This window comes from Frieseomelitta varia, unplaced genomic scaffold (genome assembly GCF_011392965.1).
Source record: "Frieseomelitta varia isolate USP_RPSP 00005682 unplaced genomic scaffold, Fvar_1.2 scaffold_248, whole genome shotgun sequence".
In the NCBI taxonomy this organism is placed as follows: domain Eukaryota; kingdom Metazoa; phylum Arthropoda; class Insecta; order Hymenoptera; family Apidae; genus Frieseomelitta; species Frieseomelitta varia.
Genome location: NW_025109977.1, coordinates 377,990 through 404,643, shown reverse-complemented (window position 1 = coordinate 404,643; position 26,654 = coordinate 377,990). Strand labels below are relative to the sequence as shown.

The following is a 26,654-nucleotide window of genomic DNA, read 5'->3' as shown; positions in this document are numbered from 1 at the left end:
ATATGATACTGATTGTCATATTAGAAGAATGAGATGTTTTGGAGGAAGGAATCAAGGGAATCAAAGGAATCGTAATATATACAAGGTGTTTCGTAACTTGTGGCAGCCACTTCGTGAGCTGATTGTACGCCCAAAAATAATGAAAAAGAGTGATGTAAATATATGTCTTTTCTTATCTGTCTTTTCTTCTATCAGTTCTATCAGTTAATTTTAATTGAAGTGGCTACTTCATTTCGAAACTATAAATATATATGCGACATAAAAATATATAAAATAAGTAAAAATATCACTGTACACGATATAAAAATACAACTATTTGAAGAAATTCCAAGATAAAACTATGCACAATGTAAAAAAATTAAGGAACGCCAAAATAAAGTTGAAACATCAATTTAATTTGGATTTGAACTCAAATCAGATAGAACGCCTGACAACTTATGAATTCTCTGGTCTTGTAAAATAAATGAAACGTGATACTTAAGAGTGCATTTGGTAACAAGAATTTCCTTTTTAGGAGATCTGAAAAATCCCACGAAACAGTCACTAGTGAATTACCTAAAGTGCCAGATCTTCGCGATACATCTGATAAACTGCGGGTCGACATCGATATTTCTAGCTAATCCTCGCGCTAAAGATAAAAAAACTGCGAAAAACTCTCTCTCTCTCTCTCTTTCTGGTCGCACTAAAGTGACAGGGATTGAATAATTCTCCCGCGACTCGAAATTTTCGTGCAAAACTTTATTGTTCTTTTAACACGGAACATTTTCTAGTAGTAAAATCGGTGAAAGAAGGATTCACCGACTGCGTGAAAAGCAGTTTTCAATTTCTCGATTTTTAGACAAGAAGTGATCGCTAAAGATATAGAAACGGATATAGATATGTAATAATAATAATTTTATCAGACCATTGAGGACCACAGAAGTAATAAGTACTGGAAGTATCCATAAGTAATATCCTCTATTACAATTAATAAGTTTCCTTCAAATTTAATAAACACTGCCACAGTGACAATGATTTAACTTACTACAACATGTACTACGTTCTAGTCAAATATATTAACATTTAGTGCGCTTTAAATCACATTACAGTTTAAAACTGTATTTACAAACTCTTAAATAAAATAAAATTTTTCACAGTATCGAGAAAACATATCGACATTACTGACAGGTACCTCTAACATCTTCTGAAACTAACCGGCAAGAAAGTCGATGAAAATACAAGGTAAATCCCTTCTCGTAGATAGCACCGAAAACCGAAGTTAAACGAAATTTTAAAAATTGAAAATCAAGTACCGCGTTAGCATTCACTTTCGCTATGTTGAATCTTACCGAACCTAGTTAATTATTTGTATCTCTAGATCCGTTTTTGAATCAACCGGTAACGTCGACAGGAGTGGAACAATGTCCCGCGGTCTTGTTCACCGGAATTCCTCCAGTAACAAGGCAACAATACGGAGGAGGACCAGCCTCCTAAGGAGAGGCCATCGGGGAATTTCATATAATTTATAAAATACACAGTGGCTAATAGGATTTGGTGTAGGAGCGAAGAAGGAGGAGGGAGAAGGGGAATCGATGGAAAGTTTCGCGAGTTAGAGAGGATCCACTTCAAAAGGAAGTTCCGGAAGCTACGAAGAGGCGAAAGAAAGGGTAGAGAGGTCATAAATAAAGACGCCCCGGTATTCACGCGGCGTAGGGAACCGAGTTTATGGCGGCCATCTTCCTCGTACAAAGTGCACGCGCACTTTTCGATATGACTAATTCCTGACAAGACTTTGATTTCCGCGATGCAATTTAATATACATGACGTATTTAATATGTAGCGCTTGGAGTGAGATCATTGTGAACGAAGAAGAAATGGAAATCTCTCGGGACCAGACGAATAATCACGTCACAGAGTGACAGGAATAATTCTGGACCAGGGTTGACAATTTACAGATAAGAAGCGAAGCTCTATTCAGCTATAATACATAATATAAATAAATTAAATAACAAATTTTCCTAAAAGATTAAAAACCACCGTATTACCTTTATTTTTATGATTTAATTTCAATTATAAAAATTTTATTCTTAAATTAATGTAATAGGGTATATATAATGTTAGTTTATTATTCAATTTTAATATATATTTATACAAAATTATACTATTAATATTAATTTCACCTAAAATTGATAAATTTAATATAACAACAATTACTTTTGTTATAATAAAATTTAGAAATTATTAATTTACAATACGAACTTAACTACTATTATTAATACTCAATTTATCATCATTAATTTTTATTTCCTTACTTAATTTTCATTAAATTATACAAATCTTTTTATTAACTTTATTATCAGCGTCGAGGGACTCGAGCGTTCGAAGTCGGAAGAATTTGGAAGCTCTTTCGTGTTTCGAATTTTCAGACTTCGACGGTCCGAGGTTTCGGAATTTTGAAGAGCAGTTTAAAATTCCAGAGCCACGAAACGCTTTCGAAATTTTAATACCAGTAATTGTGACGTAGGAAACAAACTGTGACAACTCGGAACTACGCAAACCTCGGTACATCCGTCGCTAACTATAATAACGAATTCTCCGCAACAACTGCAACAACAAATAAAACGCATCGCGGCAACTGTCTCTATCGGAGAAAACCGAGAGATCATTCATGGCCGGAGGAAGACGTGGCGAAACGGTTTCATCAAACGGCGGGACGTTGTTTCGCGAGTCCTGCCGACAGACAGCGTACGCTGCGAGCAGAATTCGGCGAGGATCGTTGGCCATTCGTGCGGAACGGGAACTGATGGAATCCCCGTGCGTGAACGCGACCAGCCTCGGCGTATCGGTTCTAATCGAATTCGTTCGAACGGCTTGATCCGAGTTTCGTCGAAGGTTTGATCGAACAAACAGAGAAAGACGCGATCGGGGAGAAGAAGGCAAAGCTTGGCCCTCGAATCACAACCGTGATTCGTTCGGTATTTTTCGATCGTGTCCCAACGAAAAAAAGAAGAAGAAGAAGAAAAAAAGATAGAGGATCTCTGCATTTACTTTTCGGTTCGTTCTCCGTCCGTTGGGAATATTTCGTTGGGCGGGGGGAATAAATTCACGGACGTTTCAAAGCCGCAGACAGATGCATTAATCCGCTGGCCAGGAATAATCGGCCGTCGTTCGAATTGCCAGCAATAGATCGCGATGGATCGGATTTCATTGATTCGATAACGTGATGTTACACATTACTTTCTGCTGTCTCGCACCTCCCCCTCAGCCCTCCGCGCGTTGGTTCTGCTCGTTATTGTTATTCAAGCTATTATTTTCGAGACTCATTGTGCTGCCGATGCAGCGACTTTCCATTGAACAACGATCTCGCGCTTCGAAAAGCTCCACACGCTGTTTCGACGGTGGTTCATTATCGATCGATGAATCGCGTAAAGAGATCATTCTACAAAAGAAGAGGGAAGGGGAGAAAAAAAAACTGCGTTCGTTTTGGAACGATCGTTTGCGCGTTGCACCGGACGAATCGCGTTCAAAGAAAATAGTTGGATAAGCACCGTTCCACGGTGTAGAATATTTTATCGCAACTGGCTCTGTGATTTGTTCCCTCATTGCATTTCAATCGATGTTTTCTCTCTCTCTCTCTCTTTCTCACTCACTCTGGTTAACTTAGATTGCACAAAATGGAAATGCTAATTTCTCCCTGTTCGATTGTTCTCTGATGTTATTCGATTATTCGTGAACTCGTTATTTTTAACGTGCTTTGTAAAGATATGTCGTGAATACGTCAATAATATAGTAACAATACAGTAAAATGTATGTTTTTATTTATTTATTTATTTATTTATTTATTTATTTATTTATTTATTTATTTATTTATTTTTATTTTTAGGCTTAGGATGACTTCCAGTTTACATTTTTGTCTTTTCGCTGTATGGTGGGCTACATTTACATCTATTTTCTTACCCTAATCTATTAATCGCGGTAGGAACTAGTATTCTGGTAATCTTATTTAATCTATCCTAATAATCTAGTAGTCCATCCTAATAATCTAGTAGTCCACCAAAACAAAATGCAAATGGAAAGAACGCTTACAATATCTATTATCTAGCTTCTAGTAATCTTATAGTCTTGAAGAAGGAAACTTTCACTATCACTTCCCCTTTCTTCTTCATTGCACGGACTCTTTCGTTCCGTTTCAGTCTCTTTGGCCTTTGTCCCCCGGTGAACTGTATGTTAATAAATGGTCTTAGAAATTTTACTCTCGTCTAAGAACTACGCGAAACTATCTAAAGAAAATTTCAAAGAAAATTATAAATAAAAACAGCCAGGAGGATTTTACTTTTCCCTCGAGCTCTGCGATTCTAACTAAAAAAAGCTGCACGTCGTATCACTTGACATAAACAACACCAGATGGCAGAAAATTCGTTGCAACAAACTCTTTGGTTTTTCGACATTCAGGTGAGAGCCAGAGCCTTCCTCGAAACGTCTCGCTACCCGATAGAAACAACAGGTGACACGTTCAGATTCAATGAAGTGAAACATTAAACAACCGACAACGTCGCCAAAGTGCTCAGCCACCTGTAATCACTTACAACTTGGAGGATCCAAGTATCGAACAACGCCGGCGCCGCGCTCAAATACAATTTTCCTTGGCGATCCTCGCAGAAGGTGGGAAACAACTCTCTCATAAATATGATAATCGGTGAAAGGAGCGGTCGACAGAGAGATCAGGCGCGAACGTGGAAAATACGGGGAAAGCCGCGGCGGGACGAGTTGATGAGTTAAGAACAAAAAGTCAAAGGGGTTTGGTCGAGCGCTCGTGAATGACTTCGATCGCGTGACCAGAAGGACGAACGAACGCTGCACGTTCCCCTAATGCTGACATTTTTCTTCCCCCTCTCTTTTCCCCTCTCGCAGTAGGCTGTTAAAGAACGCTCGACGAATTTCCCACGTGCCATCGAAAATGAAATTTTCGTGCCACCATCGCCGCCGCCTCGGATATGAATTCCAGATTTCAATTTGCCGATCGGGCGTACCCTCCTTGTCTCGCGTCCGACATCTCGCAAAAAAAAAAAAAATGACGTCTGGAGAAAATTAAGAGATCTCCGTCCTCCTCGAATCTTGAATTACACTCGCTTCTCATCGCCTGGTTCCATTTCGGCTGGTGATTTTAATTTAAATGCTCGCGCTTGAAACATTTCTCGCCGATTTCATTGTCTAATAACCATATAGATATCTAGAAATCTCTAGAGAAGCTTTCTTGAAATAGAGAATGGTCAAAATGACCAATTTATAATTTATAATTTAGACATTGTATAAACGTAAGAACTATGTATTTTTAAAGATGCAAATAAATTTTCGTAAAATGTATGAATAGAAGCTTGCGTTGTATATTTTTTTCTTTTTTTTTTTGTCTTCGATGTTTCTGATGGAAATTTTTATTCTTTAATCGTCGGTAGTTCTAGTATCAAATTTTTTTTTTTTCTAGTATCAAATTTCATTTATATAATTTTGAAAATGTTGGATCATCGTGCATTCGACGAGCATGAAAAGTTACCTCAATTGTTAGTTAAATCTCTTGATGAAACAAGTTTCTTTTTTCGTAACAAGGAAATATATAGAATAATAATAAAAAAAAAAAAATAAAACAAAAGATAGACATTGAAGTTCTCGCTGAAAGAAATAGGTGATCTCGAAGACTGAAAGATCCATCACAAGGTCCACAAAAAAACAGAGAATCTCCGTTTCTTTTTGACGGTCGGCGCAATCGGCCGTGGCGAAATTGCCGGCGTGAAAATGGCGAAGAATTAGAGGGGAAGCAAGAATACCGAAGCTCCGGAATTATCGAGCTGTAATTTCTCCAGCTCTTTTTAACAGACGTTCCAATCAAAGGTCTGACAGGCTAACGACTGCATGTGTGATCAACTGCGTTCTTAATGCCCTCCAAAGATCGTAATTGAATTAGTGAGTCGAGGCAATTTCGATGCTTCCGTTTCAATTATCGAACGTTTAACTATAGATGGACGCGTATGTGAAGATCCGATCGTGTCTATGTTAGAAAATCGTCACTATAGGATTCATTCTCTCTGAACGTGAACTGTTCTTTAACTCAATTATAAATTGTACTTGCTACAAATCAACGTGTATTTTTTCCTGATTATTGCACAATGTTCCCGAAGGACCACCCAAGCGTGACTCGAGACCATAAAATTGAAGATTTTTTGAACGATACACGAACTGTACATTATTATTTGTCTGCGCGTGAGGATTAAGTTCCTCGAATCGAACTGTAAATCCTCCTCGACAGTTGCTACGAGATTAGTTCTCCTCGACTGTTCCTCTAAAACCGCTCTCTAATTAAAACTGACTGGCAAGACCGTTTGCATTTCACAAAAATCCACTCTTCTGCTCTCCCTTTCATCACGCCCTCGGCGCGTTTCTTCCTGAAGAAGAAAAGGGGAGCAAGTCACTCGGGGGGTTGAGTGAAAGTTCCGTTCGTCCTTTCGAACTTTCCTCCGGTGACGTTAAGGACCGTTAAGGGTCCGCGCAGCACTTGAGATTCAGCGACAGAGTAATTGCTATTGAGGCTCGGGCAAAAAATCGAGATTGAAACGTTTGAAAAGTGAAACTAAACGCGTACTAAACGTCTACGTTTACGCAGATGGCACATTGATCCTTTCATTGCCGTGATATCTCTCGGAGAGAGACATTTCGTCGCATCTATGTTTCGCAGTGATCACTGACGAAGTATCTCACACTTCACGTCATAGTGATATCTCAAAGGAGACATTTCTCGTAGTACGCGATACTACGCGTGAAAGTAACAATATTTTGCGTCTTTCCTTCGAGCGGTCTTAACAAAAGACACTTTCGCAAGAGCGAAATTATAGAAGCGAGATAACTTAGTGGTAGAGGCGACATTATAGAGAAAGAGAGAGAGAAAAAGAGAGCTATTTCACAACTGACATAATTCCCTCATTCATTGGGAATTAATTTTCAAAAATAGCTATTACAGTCTTCCGTAACCCTTTTTCTGATCATAAATCCTCTTACACGGTGATTTTCGCACCGACAAAAGCATGAAATCGATGCTACATGAATTAATTAGAATTAATTGAAAGTGAAATAAACTAAATTAAGTAAACTACCCATTCCGATATGGAAAGGATATGGAAACAGTTATAGCGCGCATTGCTCGCACCTCGGCTTCTAATTGCACCTAACCTATATCTAGAACGCCATCTATATTCACTGCTCCGATACCATCTATAGCAATCATAGAGCTATAAGCATTCCTCATCAATATTTAATAACTGCCACCTACACCGTAATACCATCGCTCGCTCGTAAGAATAATTGTGGCATTCTACTTGCAGATTTAGCCGTTTAAGCGTTCATATTTATACCGGGAGCAATGTCAAGTGGGAGGGGAAATTATCTGGGTCGCAGTTAACTCGAACCTACGCGCGTATCTCGCTCGAGAAACACAATTATGCCATCGTTCGTCCATACGAAAACAATTACGACGCTCTGATGTTATGAAATTTATTACCCCTGACTTTTCTTTTGAAGAATGACAGATCTGGACTATCCGAACGTGAAAATAAATTTTTATTCCACCTTTTTTTTTAAAAAACAAATATTTATGCTTTTCAAGTTATCAACGTGTAATGATTCATGTGAAAAAGCATATTTACAATTGACAGCTAATTGCAGCTGACGATAACTGAACAATTATTCTTCATATTCTGTGAAGATTAATATAATTAATGCAAAGTGCGTTGATTAACATAAACCTATCATGTACTTAAAACTTTCAATACGAGTATTACGTTTATTTCAAAGTTGAAACAATTTAATTTCGTACAACAACGAATTTGTAAAACGTTGATGTTTACAGGGTATTACAAACAAGGTACGCAAGTGCCGTTAGGATTGAAAATTGTATTACCTGCGAAGAGTATCGGTTAGAAAAAAGTATATCGCAAGATTCCAAGCGGTAGAGTAACTCATACGCGAGATCGCGTAGTAAATTCTCCCTCGCCGATTGCGAACGTGTTAATCCCTGTGCGCATCAATTTAAACAGCTAACTCCCGAAAATACGCCGCTAATTACCCCCCCGAATATCGATCAGCGTTTTCATCTTAAGATTCCTTAATGCTAAAGCAGTAGGTTTACGCCGGGAGGGGTGGGAGTGAAAACCGATTCCCGGCGGATTATCCGCTTGGCAAACGACGTTAGACCGGAAGCTGACGGAAAGCCACGGAAGCCTTCCATAAAGTTTCGAATGGCGCATGAAAGTTCCACGGAAACGTAACAACCAATATTGTCCGAAAGGTTAGAGGGTTTTTGCCTCGCCTCCCCCTCCGCCGGTCGGAGGGGCGAAGAAGGGTCGAAAACGATTTTAAAAACGGCCGAGAACTTTCTCGCTGTTCGCGCCGAGCGTATTTCGAAAGTTCAAACCCTTCAAAGTCTCGGTAATACCCGCGGTCGTCTTTCAAACCGGAAGCTCGTTCCGGAAACATTTACGACAGTGCTCTTTACGCACTGTCCGTGCCCTCGTTTCGCGTCCCGTTGAAGAACAAGCGTGCATCAACGTCAACCGTTCGCAACCATGATGAACCGGCACTTCACTCGTAAATGGCAAGTTTTTGAAAAAGGTGATGTTTCCTTTACAACCAATATTGTAACGTGACGTTATAAACGGGGACGATTAAATTTTTTAAACGAAATTTTAAACCTTTTGATGCAACTCGACAGTCTCTATGTAGAAAAAGCTATTGGTCTACGTATGTCGCGAAGTTACTTGTTTAGGAGATGTTCTTTTAATCTTAATTCTCTTTGTCTTTCATAACTATCGAGCCAACGATTTAATTTTACAACTTTTATAGAACAAACGTTGCATCAACGTTGTATGCTATACGAGTGGCGACATAATGGACCAGCATTTCCCTCTAAAGCAAACTTTTGCATTTCGTCCTCCAGGAGGGACCTAACCTAAAACCGCGAAAATCGGTCGCAATTTGCACGCCGGCGGCCATCGTTTTCTTTCTAGCGAACGTGGAGATTAAAATGCAAATGTAAAAGAAAAAAAAAAAAAAAAAGAAAAAGGAGAAAGAGTCGACGCCGGGTGGAAAACGTTTGAGATACGATTAGGTTAAATGGCGTTTGCTCGTTTGCTTACCGGTTCTGCAGGTTTACGATCCTGTAGTGGGCCAGGTACGTGTGCCGATAGAGCTGCAACAGAAAGAGGAGCAACGGGTGAATGTTTATTAACCCGGGCGAGTTTGCCCGGTGAAACTTGACCGGTGAAGGGAAGAAATTGGATGCCGGCAAGCTTTTAAGGGTTAAATAAACGCCGCCGGCTCTTATCGCGACGTTCCTGTCGTTTACTTTCTCCGCTTTCCCTCGGAGGCATTTTTTTGTAATTTTTCTTCTTTTTTTTTATGTATATATATATATATTTTTTTTTTTTCGAGCATCCGCGCACGTGCACAAGATCCTCGTTCAGTAGGGTATTCGTTTCTGCGGGCGAATCACGTTCGGGAGATTGTGTCCCACGGGATGTGTCCCATAGGGTTACATTAAAAACCGGTAGATGTTCCTGCTCGTTTTTTTTTTTTTTTTTTTTTTTATGAGAAAACCACTGGCCATATTTATGAAAGAACATAGAACGAGTATGAGCTTGGTTGGAGGATCGAGAAATTGCAGAATGTCGAGTACATTAATTAAAATATAGTTAAATTATCTCGTTCTTAGTATTCATAGTATTATTCAGTGTATAGAGTATCATTCTCCCTCTAGAATATAATTAACTGTTAGGTAATTAAATGATTTCGTTCTGAGTAGACTCACGTCGCGTAGTTCTTCATAAATTTTGTTATTCAATGTACAGAGTATAATTAACTGTTAGATAATTAAATTGTCTCTCTCTTTAGAATATTATTAGAAAGATCTGTAGAATAATATAATTATTCATTAAAAAAATTAAATAATCTCGTTCCGAATAGATTCACGGCATCGGTTATTTTTTCCATAAATCTTGTTATTCAATTTGTTTAATTTTCCAACGTAATCTCGATTCTCAATGGCACACCTTCTACGATTGACCGTAGTCTTCAAATTCTTCAAAGTCTCTTGATCCTTAACACAACACGAGTAATTTCTTCGAATAATTTCGAATTCTAATGACACGAACCTAACGACCCTCTAAACGACTTCAACCTCCACGAATCCATACGACGTTACGCAACGTCTGAAAATACCACGTGCTCTTTACATAAGCGAACGTTTTGAGTAGAACGATGGCTATTACTGCAAATAAGAGAATCGTATCGACGGGACGACGAAACACACGCGAATACGCGATCAACGAGAGACAGAGAGAGAGAGAGAGAGAATCGACTATGTATTACACCATCGACCTTGCAATATCGCGCGATAAATTATTCATCGTAGCAATTTACTACAGGCAGGATACGTATCGAAATGTACACAGGTGAGAAGAAATAAAACGGCGTTACTTTTTTGGCGGCGTGAAATCAAAAATGAAAATCAGAGCGAATTCCTACCTCACCACGTGTAATTTTCATTCCGATAGAATTCGACGAGCACATCTTGCCTCTTATATCGGCGACGTATGCGAGAATTTTCAATAAAATTACACTGCAGCTCGAAAGGCGCTGGTGAAAAATAAAAACAAAAAAGGAGAAAAGTAATTTCCGTTTCAATGGGAGGAAAAAAAAAAAAGATAGTAACGAACCCTTCACCGGGAAATTTATCTGAAACCAGTTGTTGGGAGCACTGACCGTTTCACCGTCCAGCGCCATAACGATAACGCGCTTTATACACACCGGTGGACCGCTAATTACGAAACAGAGGCACGCCGCGTAATCGTAATTTTCAGTTTCGAATTAACAAGAAAAAAAAAAAAAAATACCAGCAATCCCGTGGTCGTCGGCCGCTGTTTGAAAAACAAACGTAAATTTCATCGGAAATGATTCAACAGGTGAAACTGTGTTTTTCGAAACTGCAACAATTAACCATGCAGCGCTCGATCTTGCGTGGTCCACGGTATTGGATAACTTTTATAAATAGACGTATTTGTCCCGGGTGGAAACGAACCTCGCATTTTCGGAGAGCCATCGCTGCTGATAAACAATTCCTATTTTTTTTTTTTTTTTTTTTTTTTACTCCGAAAAAACATTTGATTCCGAGAGATTTGAAAAATAAATCACTCAACGAGTTGACTGTGGCCGCCAGTGATTCTTTTATTCTCCAAAGCACAGCTGAAAATTTCATTTCAGAAAATGCTTCGACACAATCGACAATCTGGTACTTGTTTGGAAATTTGAGATAATAACAACAGTCAGGTCGTCGTGAGTCGCTAGAGTTTCCTCAACAGTGAGGCTCAAGTGAACATTGTTAACAATTTGGCCCTTCCCGCTTTACGAAACAGATATGACAAGGAGAAAAGAGTAAAGTGTAATAGAAACGCGAGAAGTGGAAATTGCACGGGAACATCCGCGAGCGTAAGATGGAATAAAAATGGCAGATGTTGCGCGATGGAACGAGTATCGAGATGGCGGCAATGGCCGCTTATCTCTCTGCGAAATGTAAGCGGTTATGGTACTTGCGTTCTTCCCTTATGCTTCGTTGCTCGTACAAAACTCCTTATCGCGGCCGTAATAATTCATCTGTCGCCGGAAATTCAAATGCAACTTTCCTATCGACTTCCACGACACGGCGCAATAATGGCCAAGCCATTCCACCCTCCTACCACTTTCTCGTTCGTAACAACGATCTCGCGCGTGCCATTCGAATTGCGTGACGGACCAATCGCTCGTTCTAAAGGCGCTGCCCTGTCGGTTTGTTTCTTTTCCCCTTCATCAAGTGAATTATCGTTCAACTAGAAAAACGAAATTCTAATTCCGCGAGCTTTCGCTCGCTTCGAGACATTTCCGTGTTCCATTCGGCGATGGGTAATTATTTCCCCGCCGGTCAGAGTTCAATTGGACGTTAACAGAGCGCCCTTAACTACTATCTCGTTTTACCGATCGAGCAAGGAAATGAAATTGACTGTTGAATTCTCGCGAGAGAGAGAGAAAAAGAAAGGATAATAATTAAAAACTGCGACTGGTCGACAGGTGGAAGATCATTGTATTATTTTAATTAATTTTTGGGAAAGGGATCGGTTTTCAATCGTCGATTTAAATTCCTCTCAACGATTCTTGATTGTCAATTTTCCATTTTTTTGCAATTGAACTTAAAATACCAAAATTTTATATCTTACATTCCACATTCTTCGTTAAGTGAATTTAATTAACTCCAATAACCAACGACATCGCCTTACGTTTAATTTGCAATTTTACTTTTACAGTTAATTTCACGTTTTGTATAATCGAAGGTGTATAATTTATAGGAAACTTTGATTTAGAAAATCCGACAGTTCGTCTGATGCAGTTTTGTTGACTCGAAGAGAGTTCGTTGGAGGAAGTGTACTGCCGAACTTCGCCTATATTCGCTGTCAAAATAACGCAGAAAAATTCTCCAGTGATCAAGTAACGAAAAACAGCCGGATTCTGGCAATAAATAACCCGAACCTGGGGCTCATGGACCGCGATACCATCGAACACGGCATCGACAGTGTGCAACGATACGAAAGGATTCATGACACTCTCTCCACCCTGCTTTGCCTCCATTAACTCTTTCGGAACAGCATGCGACCGTGTATCATTCTACCCCGATAAAGCACAACTACTGACCCTGATCATCGAATTATGGTCATACGGGGAAGTTTCTCTCTTTTTTTTTTTTTTTTTTTGTTTTAATTTACACTTATTCTGCGAGCGCACGGTGTAAATGGCAAACCGACTGTTTAAATCGTTGCATGCAGAAAATTGTTCCATTCGAAATACTGAATTTCATCGAAGAGAAATTCGATTTAGAAAGATAAATTCAATATAATAATACAGCATATATAAAAAAAAAAAAAGAAACACATGCTATCGGTGTAAAAAATTTAGAACCCTCGCGTGTACCGTGAAGCTCGTGAACTCGAAGATCAGGCGAAAATCTCCGCCATCTCGGAAAATATCTCGTCACGATATCACGCCCGCTTTTGCTCTCTTTTGGTTCTTGCCCCGACAAACAAAAACATATCGGACACCGTTGATAACCTTCGTTTTCACATTCTCTTCATATACACCGTATTTTCTCATTCACCGGTGGGAAAAGCAGCCATTAGCCCCGGGAGAAACGACCCAGGAGAAATAGCGAGGAAAGTGGGGAAAAGCGAGTTCTTTTTTCGGCGAAACGCCACGTATCCCCGAAAGACCTGCTCCCCGAAATTACCCTACGTGCCGTCCGGAAAGTGAGCAAAATAATTTCCGAACAAAAAAAAGAAGAGGAAAAAATAAGGAAGGATTCCGATTTGTATTTCTTGATTCAATTCCACCGTGAAATATCGTCCGTACGAAGCTCGCGACAAGCGAGACAACGAAATTCGAATCCATGCAGGTGGCGTGATGATTCTTTTTTTTTTTCCTCGATCGATGTTCCACCTACATATTTTCGATAAACTTATTCAGTTTTTCGCTGCTGGTTTTTCTTTCTTTCTTTTCTTTTTTTCTTTTTCTTTTAATAAAACCAAAAGTCAGAAGAGAAAGAGAGAGAGAGAGAGAGAGGGAGAGAGGCGTGGCGCGATAAAAATCGAAAAGCGGACAATTAATCGAACGCACGTCTCGCTGCGAAAGGTTAATTAATTGCATTTCACGGTCATGAATGGCCCGAGTGACGATCAACCGGATTTCGCGCGACAGCAAGCCGAACAGTGACCCGTCGAAAGAGATACGATTTCCGGTAAATATTTTCACGGCCGGGGATTCTTCTTTTTTTTTTTTTTCGGCCGCGCGCGCGGCCCACCGACGAAAATTGATTTACAGGTCAAAGATAATAGCCGCCGCGTGCGCCGGACAGCGGCCGGGTTAAATCTTGATATCGCGGAATTTGTTTTTTTTAATTCGCCGCCACGGACGCGCAGATTCGACGCGTTCGATCGAGCGCCGGTTTTAGAATAGCTTTGAACATAAAGTTTACTTAGTTTATGTTGTTAGTTCGAGAGAGCACATAATTGGACGTCGGAGCAGTTGTTAAGATCGATTTGTGTGGGAATCAAGGAGGATCGCAAATTACGGTGTGAAGTAGTTAGATTTGTGCTAACCATGGGATATTTTAAAGTTCAAATTATGCAAACTTTGTATCGGTTATTATTAATAATTAGTATTTACAATAATATTTATAATGTTATTAATAAATTTGTATCAATTACAATATAGTAAGTATGTAAAATTATACATATGTAGTATTATAAAAATGATAGATAGGTTTTTTTGACAGATCTAATACGTCGAGATAATTGAATTTAATGCAACTTTCTTACATTTTGAATTTCGCTGAAATCATTTCGATGAAGAGAAAGAGAAAGAATAAAAGAAAGACAGACAGAGAGAGAGAGAGAGAGAGAGGCAGATTCAAATTTAGACGTTTATATGTACTTGACAGAAGCTACCTGTGTACAGAGATCAAATATAAAGTAACGTTCCACTAATTCTACATTTATCGAATCGAATTCGAATATCGCGAGCGCCCGTTTCAAATTCCGCTCGGCGTAATCCAAATACTTCCGTAAATACGGAAAATGAAGATCACCTCTTACGAGCGGTAATCTAATGTCACCGGGCGAAATTGAACGTTTACACCCAACGAAATTGACCAGAATCCGTGAGTACATATTAAACTCAATTCCCTCACCGTGACCAAGAGCTTACGAAAATGAAACACGACCTCTTACCGCCATAACGCCATGTAACGTCGCCACTGCCGTGAAACGTTTGCAAATCAATGAAAATTTCGACGAATTACCCAGAATTCCCAGCGAATCGGTTTTCAACGCGAAAATATGGCGTAAGGTAATTTTTGCTTCTTCCGCTGTGCACCCGTGTTTCTGCTCCTTTGATATCGTTGCATTCTGCAGAATTTTCTATTTCGTACCTCGTTACTCGACATTTTATGAGAAATTTAAGAATACACGGAAAATACACGGAATGCGTTAAGAATACACGGAAAATATCAAAATAAAAGTATTAAAAATAGAAATAAAAATAAAAATATGAAAATAGAGACAAAATGTAAAAATAAAAATAATATTTATATATAAATATTTTAATATGACATATTTATATATATATATTTATTATATATATTTAATATATATAATAAATAAAATATATAAAATATAATGTATATAAAATATTTAACATATATTTATAATAGTATAAATATATATATATATATATAAGTATAAAAAATAGAAATAAAATATAAAAATAAAAATATGAAAATAGAGACAAAATGTAAAAATAGAAATAATATTTATATATAAATATTTTAATATGACATATTTATATATATATATATATAAGTATTATATATATTTAATATATAATAAATAAAATATATAAAATATTTAATATATACTTATACTATTATAAATATATATATAAGTATAAAAAATAGAAATAAAATATAAAAATAAAAATATGAAAATAGAAATAATATTTATATATAAATTATATAATATTTATATATATTTAATATATATAATAAATAAAATATATAAAATATAATATATATATATAGAATATTTGATATATACTTATATACAATATATTTAATACAAAATATTTACATATGAACATTCAACGACTCCTTCAATCGTGGTTTTAAAAATATGAAATTGCACAAAGGTCCAGGAATTATCTTCGTTTCGCGTTTGAACTTGATCCTATCGCCATTGCCAAAAATTACGAATTCTCTCTCTCTCCCTCTCTCTCTCTCTCTCCGTTTCCTTTCACTCCCCTTGAATTTTTCATCAGGCTGCGATCCCAGGGCGCGTTCCATTTCACAGGGGCCGATTCTGCGGCAACGAGGCGCGGTTCGATCGACGAATTTCGAGGTGTCGCGGGCGTCGAATTTGCGGTACCAGCGAGAACTTGCGGAATGTCCCTAGTTTTGACACCAGCGAACCCCCGGGTACACGCACGAACGCGCACCGGAATCGTTCGCGCGGCCTCGCCTGCAGGGCTACTTCGATTTTGCAATTAATCTATCCCTCCGCCGAAGGGAAACTTCAATTTTACAGGGCAGAAACTTGCCCGCCCCTGCGGCTTCCGCCTGCGCGATTCAATTTACGCGAGCCCCGTCCTACCTTGATAAATCGCGAATTCGATCACCGTCGTCCACTCTCACCGGCGCCACTCGCGACTCTTTATTAGTCATTTCGAACACAACTGCGCGAGAGCGAAAGCTTTCGTATGATTCTATACGGTTCCTATGATTCTGTAATAGCAATGAATATGACTTTGAAAGGAAAGTAGAAGCTCTCGTATCAGTGACATTGGTAATTTATCAAAAAGAAAAAGAAAAAAGTACTCTCGTGTATTATTTTTGAAATATTTTGCGAATTACAGAATGAGAAATCAATAGACTGTGAATCTTATTTTTGTACTGTGTAAATAATAATTGTTTTTGCCACGTAAATAAACTGCTAAATTTTTGAAACTATAGCACGACGAAAAATTGAACGTTTTATATTGTGTATTCTGTTTCATTCTTCTGTTTAGTGGGAATCACCGCGTGCAAAGATAAAAGTGAGAGAAACTTTTAAAAATCAATGGAACGGAATTTTGTTATCTTAGAGTAAATTCATTGGGCAAAAGCCTCGATGCTAAAGTCATTCAAGCAACTGGATGTCAAATAATATCGGACGAGGTTAATGTGAAATTGACGACACGGTTAATAAAGTCAGATGCACATCGATCCGCAACTTGTTGGAAACAACGACGACGACGAGGGAAAAAAGAACTAAATAAATAAAATAAATAAAACGAATTTTCACAACGGATGCTCGATGGTATTCCCGACGGGGCGGGATTCTTCCTGTGAATTCGGCATTGCAGCGTAGCAACTACAATCCCTGTTTGCGATTTTATCGCTTGGCAAACTGGCGGCGCGAGTAATTTTGCACTTGCCGGCCGCAGTTTTGCAATTCAACTCTGTAATTCGACCGGCTTAATTTCGCGCCGCCAGTTTCACCGCACGCCTCTCTTCGAGCTTTCTCTCCCCCTCCCGCACCGAATTTCGATTCTCTGTTCCCGCGAGTCTTTTAATCCTGCCGCCAGGCTGCTAGACGGTGATATTTTTCCGTCCGAAACTCCACCGAAACTTTCACCGATCTCTGTCATTAGGTTAATCGGCCGTCTAATTAAACTGGCAATCCGAAACGCGAAACGTTTTACGCGACGATACAGAGCGTGTCACGAGCCGGGACTTTGTTATCTTGTATTTGAATAATTTTTAAACGAAGCAAAATTGACACGCAGAGTGTGACAAATTGAATTGTTTCAAATAAGAAGGGGATTTTTAAATTGCACGTGACTAATCAGCTTGTTTCTTTCATTCTTCTCTAATTGCTCCAATACTTATTAATTGTACACTGATATAGTCTGACAAATATATATATTATGATATATGTATTAATTATACACTGACACTGATATAGTATGACAAATATATATAGTATGATATACTATGATACTGATATAGTATGACAAAGATACTGTTTGTCATACTATATTATTACTGTTTATTGTATTATATTGCACAAGACTGTTTAAAATTAATCAAAATCCTATCAGTCCTTAGATGTAGTTAGATGTATTGATTTAAAAATTCTCAAAAATCAAAAGTAGCATTCAAGTAGCGTTCAAACATATCCAATGAAATAAATTGTATAAAAATTGTAATCGTAGAAATTCGAATTCTAATTCTAAGTCTAAACTCTAATTCCAATTAGAATTTCGATCAAAGACAAAAATATAGTATTGAAAAATATCCGAAATATGTAAAATTATATAAAAGTCCGATATTTCGCGTGACCCAGCAGGATCGATTGATTAGAAATTCCAAATTCTAAAGTCAGAAAAAGTTACATTCTTTGTTATCTTGTATTTAAATAATTTTTGAACGAAGCAAAATTGACACGCAGTGTGTGACAAATTAACGATTCAAATAAGAAGGGGATTTGTAAATTGTATGTGATTGATCAGCTTGTTTCTTTCATTCTTTTCTAATTGCTCCAATATTTATTAATTATATACTGACATAAAGATACTGTTTGTCATACTATATTATTACTGTTTATTGTATTATATTGCACAAAACTGTTTAAAATTAATCAAAATCCTATCAGTCCTTAGATGTAGTCAGTTAGATGTATTGATGATATAAAAATTCCCAAAAATCAAAAGCAGCATTCAAGTAGCGTTCGAACATATCCAATGAAATAAATTGTACAATAGTCGTTCTCGTAGAAATTCTAATTCTAATTCTAAGCCTAAACTCTAATTCCAATTAGAATTTCGATTCAAAGACAAAAATACAGTATTGAAAAATATCCGAAATATGTTAAATTATATAAAAGTCCGATATTTCGCGTGACCCAGCAGGATCGATTGATTAGAAATTTCAAATTTCTAAAGTCGGAAAATGTAACATTCAAAGATATCCAACGTACAAACTGTAATGTATAAAAATTCGACTTAGCAAGGTCGAAATTGACGAATGCGAGACGAACCGAGGAAAATTGGGGAACAAAACGAAGATGGCGGTCATACAGTTATTCGTAGAATCTCGGAGGATCGAGCTGGCGGTCCGTGCGGCCTTTATTATCGCGGTTGGCATTCAGCCTTTCCCCGAGATCTGGAATATCACGGCCTCGCGGCGGAAGAAAAGACGATTTGACTCGCGTCGCGACTATTTCGCGACGAGCACGGCAGGGAAATCGCTGCACAACGGGAATCATCATTAAAACGTGCACGCTGGCTCGGTCACCTCCAATGGGACGAAATCCTCGGACATCGAGCGAACAACGCCCGGCTCGGATATTTCATAAGGGGTGGAGAGACGCTCAAGAGCGTGAAATCTTCGTAATCGCGACGCGCAACGTTCCCCAAACGCGACGAGGGAATTTTGATGGGAGATCCTCCGGCCGGAGTATTCGAAACGAAATTGTTGTTGTTGAAAGCTTCCGCCAGTGGGCGGAAAAACGTGCAAAGTCTTTGCCGCTTTAATTGAAAATAAACGTTGATCGAAAAGAGTAGAAATTCCTTTGGAATTTTTTCTCTTTCACAGTAACAATAGTTTATATTAACGATTTGAGTAAAAATAAAAGTTCGATCTTTGCTTAGAGATTATTTGTATTAAAGGGATCTGGTTTCTTTCGAATTAAAAATAAACCTCGTGCTTTTTGGGTGTTTTGAATTTTTCATTCAACCCTGTCGGAGATTTATTATTTTCCATTGCAAATTTACGCGCAACTATCTTAGTAGCTTGTGATTGAAATAAACCTTGACTGAGCGGAGTAGAAATTTTGAAATACGAAGGTTACCCCGGGATTTTTCATTTCTTAACGATTAACAATTTAGGTAATGAGAGTGGATCTTTGCTTAGAGTTCCTTCGTAAGAAGCAAGAAGGATCGTCGTTAGCTCCTTTCGGAATTAAAAATAAATTTCGCATCCTTTGCACTGAATTTTTCGCTCGCCTGCCAGAGAGATCGCTATTATTTTTTCAGTGCAGAAACTGCATCGATGCACATTTGCGTGCGATTTGTCACGATTCTATTGACCTCTAGGCTACGTAGCTCATATCTATACGTCCATGTGCGCGCGTGTTCATCAAATTCTAAATAACTTCACGTACACAGTATTGTTGGGACAAGCACCAGCTGGAAACTTGTGGAAATTATATTTTCATTTTGGAAATTATAACCGCCGGCGCATTGCAAATACGATAGTGCATAAGCGTACAGAGCGAAATCATTTCACGTTCGATACGGCGACACAACGCAACCGACACACGTTTAAATATTAATTCTTCTCCTTTCCTGGTGCAAATCTTTTCGAGATACGATATTTCATACACGAAAGATTGAATGTAACAACGTCTGGGGTAAATCTCGAGAGCTGCTGTCAAAGTCGACCGGAAAACAGACGCGCTTTTGCTGCCGGTGCTTGTTCCGTAATAATTAAACAGATTCGTCGTTGCACTCGACGACCGCTTAGGATTTAAGAAAAGTGGGGCCTGATGCTTTCACCGAAGAACGAACGAGACGTTGGAAAGATTGGAGAGAGATCGCCGGGTATGAATTCTTCAAAGGAAACAAATGCAGCGGGGGGAGGAGGGAAAAAGGAGGCGCTGCTTCCGGTATGCGTTGAAGGCGAGACGCGCGTCGTTCCTTCCTGCGTCTTCGTGTATTGGGAGGAGGATGCGTTTAATATTAACAATTCGTTCGAGGGGCAGAAAGTCGTCTGGAAATAATCCCAGAAGGTGGAACGTAGCTAATAAAACACTCGACTTGCTAATAAAACGCTCGTTGCGTCTTTCTCGAGCTGGCAGGTGTGCCGCTCGCGATGAAATCGAACTCTCGTGCAATTCTTTTGGGGATCAAACAGCTTCGTAATTTGTGATAGTATACATGTGTATAATGTTATATACATATTGCATACAAAACTTGTATTTCATAAATATTTATGCTCATTGTATGTAATTATTTTAATCATTTATTTCATATCATTATATACATTGTATTGTCCATTATACACATGTATAATATTGTATGCAAAACTTATATTTTATAAATGTTCATACACGTTGTATGTACATATATATATATATATATATAGTGTTTCGAAGGAATTGTACATTAAGTTATATTTTTATCAACACTTCATATTTTGCAGTAACATCTAAAATTATAGAATTACAGAGAACATTTATACGTATACGCGTTTCTAGAATTCCAAAATTTCTTCATATATATATTACAGAGGTAGAAAGTATTCGCACGCTCGACGAAAAGTTGTCTACGCTCCAAATTGTTGTGACTTTATAAAAAAAAAGAAAAAAAAAGTCGCGTAACAATTCAGTCGGTCCCGTCTCCGCTTTGACGTGCGTGCGTTTAGTTTCTTTTCAGAGACGCTTTCGCGGGAGGGCAGGCGGAAAACGCGCGAACGTGCAGAGTGGAAAATGATACATTTGTTCCCGAAAATTGTCAAAATTCAAACGCCTCTGCGAACGTTGAAAAGATTTCCTTCAATTCCACCGTGATCTGAAAAACTGAAGCTCCCTCTTTGCAACATTTTATTGGACTCTGTTCGGGTTAAATGTTGGAATTTCTCGAATTTTTGTCGTTTAATTCTGATATTCAAACGTTCAATAAAATGTTAAAAAAAAATAGGGTCGTACAGTAGTATTAAGGAACGTATTTAATTTTTAAGATTACGATGAATCCAGTCGTGAAGAAGATTATTCAGTGATTTTGGAGGATTAAGCGTCTTTGAAGAAAAAAGCTTTAAAGATGGTGAAATGCTTTAAAATGAATTTTCTAATTCTAGTTCTAGTATATGTTCACCTAATATATATATATATATATATTTATTTATTTTCATTCGCAAAATCAATTGGCAAAAGTTACGCCGAAGAAATTCGGGCAAGGCAACACACCGTAAAATCGGACAACAGTATTGAAGAAATTTAGACGACTGACATTGCGGGTGTCGTGTAATTAATATTAATAACAATCCGGACGCGGCGAGGCCAAGCGAAAGCGTGCAAGAGTTAAACAAGTTTCCTCGACAGTAACGCCACAGCTCGGTTATTATATTTATCCAAGTTTTTGCCGGCGACCTATAAAGCCATTAAAACTTTCCCACGAATCAACCGGCCCCGTCTTGCCTCCCTCTACGAGCTGCTCCCGATATTGGCCGCGATTGTTTACGAGGTTATCGCGAGAGATATCGACCAAGATTCGTGGAAATCAAGCCTGCGGAGTCGAGTCTTCGTTTCTATCGGACGGGGCGAAAATATATTCTTTAACCTCCTCTCTTAATCCTCTAAGTTCATTGCTGTATTAGAAATGAAAATCTTTTACTCGCTTCGCTGATTGTGAGCGAATTATTTTTCTTCCAATTAGTTGAGTACTCTTTGAAGATTGTTCCTCATATTTTAAACAATATGAGAACGCGTTATCAATAATGATATTATTAATATACGGTTGCAAACGAACGGAAGACTGACAGTTTCGAAAGAAGAACGCTCCTCGATGAACTGTACGAAGGTGTTCGACGAACGCGATTCTCACGGGCGTTATTTATTCGGTAAATTCGAAAGTTATCGACCCGGAGCCTTGAGCATACTGTTTCGCGCACGGGCACCCTGTAACTTTCGCCGATTGATTAATGGACCTCGCTGGTGAAAAATGAAACATCGAACGCAACAGCGGAGTTGTAAAGTATGAAATGTGTGGATTAATAAAGTACGAGGCGTAGCGGAGGTGAGGAGGATACGACGTACTAGATAAAAACGGTGCAACGAACGAGACTTCCGCCGCGAAAGTGGAAGAAAAGAAACAAGGGGAAAAAATAAGGGAAAATATAACACGGAGAGCACGGAATACATAACGCTGTCAACGATGTCTTTTAAACCGGGGAATTACGTAAACGAAACGCTAACAAGCAGTTACAACTATATTCCGTCGCATTTGAATGAAATGACAGTTATGTAATCGCGGATATTCAGGAAGCCGAAAATGCACGAAAGCCTCGTTAAACAAAACATCGACAAAGCGAAAGGATCCGGCCTCTCTCTCTCTTTGTGCACGAACTAATTACGTTATCGTCGCGCATTGTCCCGGCTACGTAACAATTGAAGGCGAAAAGTTACGCGATTTCCTCCGCGTACGGTGCTTGTTAAGAGTGTTAGGCTAACGAGTAGCATACAAACTTTCATCGGTGATTAAAAAGTTCGAGACGATTCGCTGAAATGAAATAGCAGATAATTAATAGATGAGGCTGTAATCAGAAGAGAAAAATAATGTAACTTTAGTAACTCTGTTGGCCAAATAATAATTTCGAGGAAAATAACTTGCTCGTACAAACACAAAATGAAATGTATCGGCCGGGTAATTTCAAAGTGAATCACTTGCTGCAAACACGAGATACAGAATAAAGTGTCAATTCATCTGTTGGCCAAATAATGGAGTAATTTCAAGAAAAATCGTACGCCGTGTTCAAACAGACTGGCCGGCGAGACCGCAAAAATGAAATTCATACGTGTCCAAGTAAACAGGATGATATGCAAACAATCATTTTTTTTTTTCAAATGCTTCACTCAAACACAACGTCCAAGCTTGCGTTCAACAACGGTGATTTCAGTCAGATCGACGAACAACGCCCTCGGGGCTCTTCGAAGTTTCGCAACAATGATTTGGCGCAACTACTCGCAAAAAGAAGCTCGCGCAGTAGTTCAAGTCAACGTGGCAGTCACTTAGAAGTACCTGTTAAACTGACAAAGATTCAAAAATCGGAAGATTCGTCGAAAAAAGTTTCTCCGAACCTTTGACGAAATAATTAAACCTTACACTTATTAAACATGCGAGGAACAAATGTTTCTGTTATCAGTGTTAATGTGCCCGCGTGTTTGCCAAAATGGAGAAATTATAAGCGTTAATGTTCGCGCGAGGAATCGTGGGCAATTTAGCTTACATTCTTGAAGAATTATCGTCGCTGATAAGGCAATAAATCCCGAGGATAACGATGAAACTATTTGTCACAATTACGAGTCTTGCTTTCAAAAATTATTGTTATTAGTATTTTTTTTAATAATTCTACCACGACGATCGTAAAGAATCTGTTTGTACCATTATTCGAGTCAAATTGAAGAATTCTGTTTGACGAAAGTTAAAATTTTTGTTAAATTTGCAACAATTACGACTCGAAATTCTCTTGCTATTTTCAAAAATTGTTAGTATTCTTTTAATGTTCTACTACGACGTAAAGAATCTTTTTGTACCATTATTCGAATCAAATTGAAGAATTCTGATTGACCAAAGTTAAAATTTTTGTTAAATTTGTAACAATTACGACTCGAAATTCTCTTGCTACTTTCAAAAATTGTTATTAGTATTCTTTTAATATTCTACCACGACGTAAAGAACCTGTTTGTGCCATTATTCGAATCAAATTGAAGAATTCTGATTGACCAAAGTTAAAATTTTTGTTAAATTTGTAACAATTACGACTCGAAATTCTCTTGCTACTTTCAAAAATTGTTATTAGTATTCTTTTAATATTCTACCACGACGTAAAGAACCTGTTTGTGCCATTATTCGAGTCAAATTGAAGAATTCTATCTAACGAAAGTTAAATTTCGGTTGAATGCCGCCGAATTCTTATTGCCAATCTATTTACATCGACGCTGTTTAAAACAAAACAGAGGATCGTGGTTGCCCAATGAAATTTTCCAAAATTTGAAATTCAAATGCCGCCGACGAGCGGAACGATGTACAACGCAATGTTGAAATAACAACGCAAAGAAAGCAAACGAACGTAGGGAAATAGATCTACGGGCGGAATTCTCAGGCGGAGGGAGAGAGAAAAAAAAGAAGAAAAAGAAAAGCGCGCGGAAGGTATATCTTCGTAATCGTGCCCATAAAACCGCACGAAATTTCATTCTTTCGCGGGCTCGTTCTCGTTATCAACGGCTCGTTGGTACGACGTAACGCGGTTAAACGACGGGGAAACGACCGCGATGAGAAATAATCGTCGGGATCGAGTGCATCGGTTGCGCGCACCAGGGATTAAATCTTTCGTTTCGCTTCCGGCGCGCTCGTCATTCGACGACACGTATTTACGTGCCGAAACTACATACAGCCTCGAACCGAGTTACGAACAATGGCCAGCTGCACACTCTAGTGATGATAATCCACCGATTGTCTACCATCTTCCTACCGAAATCCTTTTCGTTTGCTTCGAAATCCCCCTTTTGAAAATATTCCACCGATCCGAGCGATCGGACATTGAGAAACGAAATTAATTCAACAGCATTTAACCTTTCTCAATGGTCGGTCATTCGCAAATTTTCACAGCTAACTAAATTCATATTTATTCGTACATATTTATTCGTTCATTTTTAAATTCGGCTGCGATGTAGAATTCATTATTAATTGCTTCCGCAGGAAATCATTGATTGCTTCGAATATTCGCTTCTTTTGAATTTAATTGGGAAACAGGGCTCTCGGGGTTATTATAATTATTCCGTCGCACGAACCGAACCGGCAAGAGTTCCAATACTCATTTCCTTTTTTCCTCTTTCCAATTTAACGTAAGATTTATCGTTCGCTGGAAATTATCGACCGTTTTCCAATTTTCGTAGCCAATCGCTTCAAATTTTGTTGTAAAATAGAATTTCTTCGGGCTAGTGCAGCTGCTCGAACGAATCAGCAAAAATTCGAATATTCATATTTTTCTTTTATTTTTAATTTACCTGCAACGTAAGATTTATCTTTCGCTGAAAATTATCGACCGTTCTCCAATTTTCGTAGCCAATCGCTTCAAATTTTGTTGTAAAATAGAATTTCTTCGGGCTACTGCTGCTGCTCGAACGAATCAGCAAAAATTCGAATATTCATATTTTTCTTTTATTTTTAATTTAACTGGAAAACAAGATTTATTGTTCGCTGGAAATTACCGACCGTTCTCCAATTTTCGTAGCCAATTGCTTCAAATTTTGTTGTAAAATAGAATTTCTTCGGGCTACTGCAGCTGCTCGAACGAATCAGCAAAAATTCGTATATTCATATTGTTCTTTTATTTTTAACTTAAATGCAAGATAAGATTTACCGTTTATTGGAAATTATCGACTGTTCTCCAATTTTCGCAACTTTAAATTTCATTGCAAAGTAGAATAGTCGAGGCAGCGAAATTCCGTTACGCGAAAATCAAACAACGAAACGAACCAGCAAAAGTTCATCCAGCAAATCGTGTGGAATTCGAGGATAGAGGAACAGATCGGGCCGATTTTTAATTTAACTCGCCCTCCCCCCACTGCAAATTCACAACCACACCAGCTAATTTCTCCGGGATTAATTAATCGCCTGTTCGCCAGAAAAAAAAGAGAATAAATTCTCTCCTTCTCTCTCTCTCTCTCTCTCTCTCTCTCTCTCTCTCTCTCTCGCGAAGAGAACAAGATAGTCCAAGTCAGCGATAATACGCGGAGGATTGTACATACGCAGAGGAGGATGCGGGGGCGGACCAGAGGGTGGGAAATACGCAGAAGATCAATACTGTCCCAGTGAACGCACAAGACGTAACCACCGCTGCGGTTATTTTCGCGTAATTGCGTCCGGGGTCGCTTCGACCAATCGTTCGCAATGTCGTTCGTTCTCATCTCTCACGGCGAAGGCCACGCGCGTCTGTCCTTCGCGCGCAACGTTCAAAAAAAGTCGACTCGCATCGACTCGTCTCCTTCGACGACCATGCAGATCGTTCATCGACCATGTAAACCTGTTTGGTCGATTGGCAGTCGTCGGCTGGTTGATGGGATCCCTCGATTCGATTGTCGCTCGTTTCGAAAATCAACGAGCCCTAATTCCGATTAGTCGATCCCTATGGCGATGTTATACGTATCTCGATGTTTTCGAGAATGTTGCATTCTTGGGAGTTCGAGCCTTCAATGTTGGAAGAGAAACGTGAACTTTAATAATTTAATCGGCAATCTCTGTCG

General features: G+C 38.6%; 1 protein-coding gene across 1 annotated transcript in view; it reads right to left on the bottom strand.

Moving 5' to 3' along the window:
- Positions 1 to 26,654, bottom strand: part of LOC122528297 (inactive dipeptidyl peptidase 10-like) — a 186,286-nt gene that overhangs the window by 6,015 nt on the left and 153,617 nt on the right. The window contains exon 6 of the mRNA XM_043653267.1: positions 9,159 to 9,211. Within this exon, the coding sequence (XP_043509202.1) occupies positions 9,159 to 9,211 (53 nt within the window). The remainder of the gene's footprint in view (positions 1 to 9,158; positions 9,212 to 26,654) is intronic.